The sequence below is a fragment of the Thunnus thynnus genome, chromosome 18 (assembly GCF_963924715.1).
Source record: "Thunnus thynnus chromosome 18, fThuThy2.1, whole genome shotgun sequence".
NCBI lineage: Eukaryota > Metazoa > Chordata > Actinopteri > Scombriformes > Scombridae > Thunnus > Thunnus thynnus.
Genome location: NC_089534.1, coordinates 17,224,103 through 17,232,300, shown reverse-complemented (window position 1 = coordinate 17,232,300; position 8,198 = coordinate 17,224,103). Strand labels below are relative to the sequence as shown.

The window sequence follows — 8,198 nt, the reverse complement described above, 5'->3', positions numbered from 1 at the left end:
AATTCCACTCATGCACAATAACGTCTGTTGACAACATACCTGACCTCCTAAGGAAAGCAGTACTTTCTTAAAAATTTCATCCCTGAGAGCTGCAACAAGGAGACAACAATGAAGCCCAAATCTCTCTCAACGAGGTTGTTTGACAGAAACGCAGCAGCGTCAGGTGAGATGCTGAGTATACGCGCAGCAAAGTATCAACGACATGTGGACTGTGTGGACCATCCAGGGAGCCTGGATCACACAGAAGATGGCAGACAAAATGAGAAGGGCCACAGAGAAATACACTTTGCCTTTCTGCCAGAGAGGTATGAGCCACTGGTGGATGAAGAGGCACAAGCTAAGGAAGAAGAAGAGAAAAAGAAAAGGAAGAAAGAAAAGTACAAAAAAGTAAAGAAGGTAGGTTTTCTGTACTGTTTTGCTAAATACATGTCATATTCAATTAATATGAACTCTCCTAATTAAGATACTTTTAAATAAGAAACGTGAGTTGGCCAAACTTCTGTCTTGTAGGTTAAATGTGGGTAAGTTGAAATGCTTTAACCAGCCTTATTCAAATCATTCTAGTTTAATATTGGGGGGAAAAATGCAAAAAATTGTTTATTTATTCCAGATGAACGGATACAAAAAAAACACACACACACACAGCAATGTAATCAGCTTCACTCTCAATCATGAACCATATAATTAAGCAATGTGTTGTTACTGTCATCCCCATTTTCCCCATCAGTGATAGAATTGACTCCTGATTTTGATTATTATGGTAAATATCTAGTTAAGAAATGCATTATAGCTGAATTACTTAGTTTTAGAGTTCAGAGTTCACAGATCACTGAAACATCAAAATCCCAAAGTTGGATAATCTTGATCACCTTTTATTCTGTTTAGGATAAAAGCTTGAAACTGATCAGATAAATATCACAGCTGTATTCTCTTTGGCAACCAGCAAAAGCTCATCTTGGATTGCTGGCCTAACTTCTGTGCTCACATTGACCCAGCCGGACTAAAACCAGAGATTACTCTCACTAAAGAGCATTAAAGCTTCATAAGTGTCACCACTCTGGTCTCTGTCTGTCTGGTGCAAAGAGAGCACTGAAAAACAATGAAGAGGTCAAACCATGCAGTTAAGAGGTGTAGTTCACTTCCTCAAAGAAGCTGGTCTGTTTTCACTCTTTGGTCCTTTGTTTGGTTGTAATTCAGCTTTACCCTGTCAAGTTTTCAGTTGATTAAGCACAGCACAGTCAGTAGGGTAACAGTTCTCATGATCAGGTGAGTCCCTTTGCCAACATCAGTAGTCTATTTACAGTAAATAATTAACTGGACTTGCCTTATAACCGACATTCAAATGATTTATGAGGAAATTGCTTATGAAATGTGACCCCAAATACGAGACTCTTATCAGTTGCTCATGTCTACAGAATTTCCAGTAAACAAATCATAAATGAGTGACCAGCTTACTGTTTATATTGTTTTATATTATTACATTATTATAATAATCATAGTAGGGTATTTGACTCAATGCCCAAGCTTATAAATATACATACATACATATCTACATGGATGTGCGGTATAATTAGCAGTTCACTAGTGGGTATGGTAATATATATACAAAGCAATGAGGAAGTAGGATGTTGTTTTTGAAAAGTACAAGTACTGTTGACTGAAAATTACTGGTTTTGCTTGAAATGTTTAACGTTCAATAAGTATGAGCTTGCGAATGCAGTGTGTGTCTTGTAACCTAATGAAGATACTTGATTAGATCAAACTTTTTGTCTCTTCTTGTAGATTCAATTCGGGTAAGTTAAAAGTTGTTTTTCAATTTGGCATCAATCAATCAGCCTCATTCAAATGATCTTAATAGTAATTATAGAAAATCTGAAAAACAAGTAGGCCAATGCATGTACACAAATCTACTGAGTACATTTTAAAAATGATTGAAGGTCCAAATTGATCAGGTAAAATGACCAAGCCATCAAGAATAATAGTAATAATAGTGTAATTATCTTTACATCATCATGAATTATATAATTTGCACGTGTTAAATGTTTTTGATAGTGTATGTTGTGTGTTGTGAGTGCATGATCATCCCCATTTTAACAATGAATTGTAAAATCAGGTGTAGAGGTCAGGAAGTGCTGTTCTATCATAAAGAAGCTATTGTGACCTCAACATCAGAGATATATTTACTCAGCAAATGACTTTATAACCCATTCTCACATGTGATTGATAAGGAAAGGCCTTCAGCAACATTACTAGCAAAAGATAAGTGTCAAGGCACGTGTGTTTATACTGAACAGTAACAGACTCTTATCTGTTCATCGTGGCCTACATAAAATCTGTCAAAGCATGCTAAAGAAGGCCAGGTAAACAAGTCATAAATTAATGGTAGGCTGCTATTATCCTTCATGTTATATTAGTTTAATATTTAACTCCTCATAAATTGATGCATAAGATTTAGTTCAAATAGTTGGTAGAGTTGTATTCACACTTTGAATTGAGGAAGTTGGATTTTTTTTCTCTTTTTTTGTGTGTAAAAACATCTGACTTCCTGTCTCCGCTTCAGCTGGTCAGCCCTTTCCTCTTCACAGAACACAGGAGACAATAGTGTTCATGGGACTCCATATTTACATTAAAGGAGTAAAAACAGACTTTGCTTCTCCCCCTGCGGTGTTATTGTTCTAAAACACCACATGGGCTTTCTTTAAAAAGCATCTACCTCATTTCATGTCCTGTCCCAATTCTTAAACCCATATTTTTTGACCTCATTCTGTCAAAATCACTGAAAAAAAACTTTATCTGTATAACCGGGAAACGCTAATTATTATAATGAAATGATTCAGTGTGGGTTTAACGAGGGGAACACTTCGTAACACAGTAGTTCAACCTTGATCCATGTCCGTTTCCCTTTTCATCTAAATAACACAACAGATGACTAAGAATGTGATTTTTTTCAACATTAACAGAATTATAGATTAATATATGGTTGTATGTTTGTCTTTCAGAATGTTGGGAAGGCACTGCGCTCCACTTGGAAGTGTCTAATGCTCGGTTTGTACAATTTTGCCCTCGGCTATTCTACTCCGATCACGGTGGCAGCTACCTTTGTCCCTGACTTCCACCCAGGGAGAAACAGGACCTGAGCTGAGACACATGCACCAATGGACACTGACCAAAGGCTATTTAGCATGTTTATATTGTTTTTGTACTTGACTTTGTAACCAAAAATTGATCCATATTGTTGAAGGCAACTAACATTTGTCTTTTTTAAATAGTTGATCTTATTGATTCTAACATTTTTTAAAATTTTGACACTAACGATGTTGTAGAAATTGTACAGTGTGAGGATCACAAAATTATTTTTTATGCCTAGAACAATGAATGCGCTCTTTAAACCTAAATTATATATTGCTCGTCCATGTATTAATCCCTACTGACACTGAAAATATGATGTGCCTTGGAAAATGTTTTATATCAAGCATCAAGCCGGTGTTTGCATGTGTGCAGAAGAGGAATGTGGGAATGTGGTCCTACTGCAGGACAGGCATGACAGGAATATTAACTATAGCTATAGATGAGGTGAATAGGGGCAGATGCCTCTCAAAGGGATTTACAGTTAGGAAAGACTTAACATGCAAGTGAAAAGAGGTGTAAATCAAGGCTGTAAGACAAAGACAGGAACATGTGAGTCTTGCCATGAGAATCCAGGCTGGCCTCTCATCTCACAGTGGAGCAACTGGACTACAGATCTCAAGAGTATTTCTCAAATTGTCTAAGCTTTGCTATAAGATCAACAACAGACTATGGATCCTTCAAGGTAATGATGATTAAGAGGCTACATCAGAGGCAGGCAAAAGTTTAAGAGGATTCACTGTCTGGGACATAAATAATGGTGTGACTTTTGAAGGTTGACCCAAACCTGAGTGTTTCTCTAGACATGGAAGCTTGTTCAATTGTGAGTCATGATATGTGTGAGCTGGAGTGTAATAAAATGCGCACCAACCCATAGTCATTTGTTTTTCCTGTATGTATTTTCTTAATTAGTCCTCCTGTGTAAAAGGTCTTTTTTTCATCTCTTCACTGGTTGGTTCCTGTGATCACATGGTATACAGTTCGCCTTTACTCAGTGACAGAAACTCAAATACACAACGTTATTTTTTTCTTTCTCTATTGATACGATCAAATTCAAAGTATATTAACATATAAATATGTACATATGTGAATAAAAAGAGGAAACAAAGTGCCAGGAAATTAAATTATAATGAAATAAATAAACATTTGGTAAAAGGATAATGCAGGAAGCTCTTTACATTCAGTAGAAATAAAATAATCTATAGGAGGACAAAAAAATACATTTTTAAAAAGTCATTTTCAGTCGATTTTATTATCATACTTTTTTATCATCATTTGTTTCTTTTCATTTTGTTTTTTTTTAAAAATAATTGTTCTTTAAAGACTCTATTTAAACCATTTTCAAGACCTTTTTTTATCAGTCATTCATCACGTCATGTTAAACATTGTGAATCGAAATTATAATATATAATTATATATATATATATATATATATATATATATATATATATATATATATATATATATATATATATATATATATATATAATATATATAATTATAATATATAATTATAATATATAATTATGACAGGAAATACAAAATAGAAGGACAAGGACAATTATAATAATAATAATACAGTAAATTAATATATTAAACTTAATGTTAAGGCAATTCTATATGTTTGTATGTTATTTATGTTTTTTTACTTCAAAAAATATGTGAAATACCCGAAATCGCCTCTGTGACGTCAGAAGTGCTTCTTCCGCAGTCGCGTTACTTTTTTCCCCCCACCCGCATTCTGCAAAGACCCGCCCTACTTAGCCTATGATTGGTTCTGATCCCGAAATTATTACTCTAATCTCAACCAATCCCAGTCCTCATGCCTAAACCTAACCAACCCAACCAACTAAGGCTACGAGTACTAGCCAATCAGAGGCAGAGTAGGGCGGGTCTTAGCGGAAAGCGGGTGGGAGAGTCATCATTGTGTTGTTTACATGAGACACCAGCTAAAGCTAAAGCTAATGAGCAACAACAGTGGGTAGTTTAGGGGTTTTGTGAAGATGACGGACCAAAAAGCGCACAATAGTAGCTCCATCCCGATCGATGGCTTCAGTAACCTAAGAATTACATCAATATGGACTTTTCTTATGTCTGTAAGTTCAATTTTAATCGCCTATTCGAGAGGCTAGTAAGCTATAACACAAGCTATCACTGCTAATAGTTGTCCGTGTGTTAACGGTTATCTATCAGGTAATTTAACAGTTCTGACAACAGCTGTATATGATGTGTCTGTTACTGTTTGCAGGTGCAGTGGTCGGAGCCTTGGCTCATCGGATTGTTGGTGTTTCACGTTGTGTGTCTGAGTTTGACTGTTGTGACCTGCAGGTATTACAGAGCTCAGATCTGTCACTTCCTGCTCATGAGTAAGTGGATAATACAGATATCCTGCAACAGCTAGTTAATTAACACTCATTTTAACAGCGGCAAGAATTGTTCTTTGGTCTTGGAAAGACTCACTATAAACCTACCTTTTATAAACCATGACCTGAATAAGTCAGAATCTTCACAGTCTGCATAGACACACCTGTACAGATGCAGTAATTGCAATTTTCTTGGCCGATTTTTTTTCTAAGAACTATAATTGACAGCATACACAAACACTTTTGTAACTTTTCTTCAATGGGAAATTCAATTGTATGTTCATAATAAAACTTAGTCCATATAAAACAGAAAACATGAACACTATTTGGTTTTTTAACTACATGATGAGCTTTTAAGTTCATTGAGGTCAATTCAAAGTAAAACACTGATAAAATATTTGTCAGTGGTGCAGATAAACCCTGGTGGGTATAATATTTATCAGCTGTATTAATTCAAATGTACTATTTTATATTTTTCCCTACAGATTGAAACACACAGCAGGATTCATGTTAGTGTGTCAGATAATGAGAAAGAAGTTAAATTAAATATAATATGAACAAAAACAGGGGCAGTATTAACAGCGGAGCCACACCTCAGTTGATTTTCAATAAAACATTAATGTCAGACTTTTCCTTAAAAGGTAAAATCACCTGGTGTCAGGTAAACTGCGTGTAAACAGCTGAAAACGTCCCGGCATGTAAACTCCATGTGATATATAGGCTATTATGGATTGGACTGACTCACCATCTGTCCCATCTTGAGCAGACCTGGGATGGTTTAGGTGTAGCCCATGTTTAGGCTGATGATGGTGTGCAACATGTTACCGGTAAATAAAACGAGTAGATTAATGTTTAAACAAGTTAAAGACGTGCTATAACACTACCAGTTGACAGCGGGTCTCTGCTGTAGTTCATATCATTTAGTTTTAGTGTGTGTGTATATGTGTGTGGACTGTAGCTAATTATTATTTCCACTATCAATTAATCGGTCGATTATTTTATCGATTTAATATATTAGTTGTTTGGGCCATAAAATATCAGAAAATGGAGATCACTGTTTCCCAAAGTCTAAGGTGAAATCTTCAAACGTCTTGTTTTGTCCACAATAGTCAGTCCACAACTCAAAGATATTCAGTTTACTGTCATAGAAGATTTAAGAAACAAGTGAATATTCACATTTAAGAAGCTGGAATCAGAGAATTATGACTTTTTTTTCTGAAAAAATTACTCAAAACAATTAATCAATTATCAAAATAGTTGGCGATTAATTTAATAGTTGGTAACTAATTGATTAATTGACTAATGGTTGCAGCTCTATATGAACTAAGATACACACTGAGCGGGACATTTTACAGGTGAAAAACAAACTTGGTGACATTGTTTCTAAATGCTCTCAAATACATCTTTGACATTTCTGTTCAGCAAAATGAAATGAAAATCATAAGCACTGGTGAAAATGTATCTGTTATAAGCTATTGTTAATGGAGAGCATGTGATCAGACTTCTCACAGACTGCCATTGCCTTTCTCCACAGTTGGCTTGGTGTATAGTGCTGAATATTTGAATGAGCTGGCAGCCATGAACTGGAGGTAAGGGCTGATGTTCAGCAGTACTACAGCAAGATTTTAATACTATCATATGTGTTGTAGAAGCTGTGTTGTTTGTGTAGAGAAATAATAACAAACAAAATGTTGATCTCAATCTTTATTATCTATCGCAGGTCCTTTTCTAATTTCCAGTACTTTGATTCCAAGGGCATGTTTATATCTTTGGTCTACTCAATCCCTCTTCTGCTCAATACAGTCATCATTGTGGTAGGTTTTACTGCTTATTCTCCAACGTGTCACATCAAGTGTGTGACTTTGTTGCGGATATCTCATAGAAAACACCTTTTCGTGTGTGTGTGTTACACTTTGACAGATGGTGTGGGTGTACAGGACCTTTTCCACCATGACTGAGCTGAAGACACTCCAGCTCAAGCGAAAGGCCCGCAGAGAGAACAGAGAGAAGAACGACTGATCTCTCATCTCATGTCCGTACATGGGCTTTACTGGGAAGAATTAGGAATCCATGTCTCTCTATGCTAATCCTGAAGTTTGGGGGAAAAAAGGAAGGCAGATTCCTTTTGGTGACTGTAAAAAGGATTATTTGTCAATGTCAGTAATGACTGGAATGACTGTTGAAAGGTGCTGCTGTGTGCATTATGAGAATTATGGGGACCAAAGGACATTTACTGTTTTGTATTTAATGTTGTTTTAACATGTGCTGAAATGCAAAGACTGGTGAAAGATAAAGCATTTTTGAAAGACTTTTGTATGATTGTTGATTTCAAGTTCTGGGGATGTTGCAGTGCTTTAGTTAGCTTTAACACACTAGGAGAAGGCAGAATCATTTATATTAAATTCCTGCAGCATTAATATCATTTAACAGTAGCAAAATAACAAAGATGTGGCACAACCATAAACAGGCTACTGTGAGCCAGTCTTGACCCCGCACCAAGATAAAACAGGTTTGTATCCCGGGATCGGTTAAACCTGTCTGACAGCTCCCACACAGCTCCTGCTTTCTCAACAGTGTGGGGGGTCTTTAGAGAGGTTACATGGAGTAGTTGTGTCTTGTGACCTGTCAGTAAAGTCCAGAGGTGCGGCACAGTCCTTTGTGATATTTGGATAAAGTTTCCTGCAACCCTTTACACCAGCTTTCCCCTTT

At 36.1% G+C, this 8,198-nt stretch overlaps 2 protein-coding genes across 3 annotated transcripts; both read left to right on the top strand.

The window, feature by feature from the left end:
- Nucleotides 1-3: 3 nt before the first annotated feature.
- Nucleotides 4-4,002, top strand: LOC137169606 (required for drug-induced death protein 1-like). 2 transcript variants are annotated; one of them, XM_067572876.1, is made up of 2 exons: nucleotides 4-396; nucleotides 3,000-4,002. In XM_067572876.1, exons 1-2 carry the CDS (start codon nucleotides 109-111, stop codon nucleotides 3,135-3,137), a joined length of 426 nt encoding a protein of 141 aa, XP_067428977.1. In that variant the 5' UTR covers nucleotides 4-108; the 3' UTR covers nucleotides 3,138-4,002. The 2 variants fall into 2 exon arrangements, 1 of the variants encoding a protein (XP_067428977.1); XR_010924495.1 differs by having other exon boundaries at nucleotides 269-407; nucleotides 3,000-3,126.
- Nucleotides 4,003-5,043: 1,041 nt separating this feature from the next.
- tmem18 (transmembrane protein 18) lies at nucleotides 5,044-7,646 on the top strand. Its single transcript, XM_067572859.1, has 5 exons — nucleotides 5,044-5,222; nucleotides 5,375-5,492; nucleotides 7,024-7,078; nucleotides 7,210-7,303; nucleotides 7,410-7,646. Exons 1-5 carry the CDS (start codon nucleotides 5,130-5,132, stop codon nucleotides 7,506-7,508), a joined length of 459 nt encoding a protein of 152 aa, XP_067428960.1. The 5' UTR covers nucleotides 5,044-5,129; the 3' UTR covers nucleotides 7,509-7,646.
- Nucleotides 7,647-8,198: the final 552 nt, after the last annotated feature.

Coding starts and splice junctions, on each gene's coding strand:
- LOC137169606 (XM_067572876.1), top strand. CDS start 109: ATGAAGCCCAAATCTCTCTCAACGAGGTTGTTTGACAGAAACGCAGCA. Junction 397..2,999: donor AGTACAAAAAAGTAAAGAAG/GTAGGTTTTCTG, acceptor TTTGTCTTTCAG/AATGTTGGGAAGGCACTGCG.
- tmem18 (XM_067572859.1), top strand. CDS start 5,130: ATGACGGACCAAAAAGCGCACAATAGTAGCTCCATCCCGATCGATGGC. Junction 5,223..5,374: donor TATGGACTTTTCTTATGTCT/GTAAGTTCAATT, acceptor TACTGTTTGCAG/GTGCAGTGGTCGGAGCCTTG. Junction 5,493..7,023: donor CTGTCACTTCCTGCTCATGA/GTAAGTGGATAA, acceptor CTTTCTCCACAG/TTGGCTTGGTGTATAGTGCT.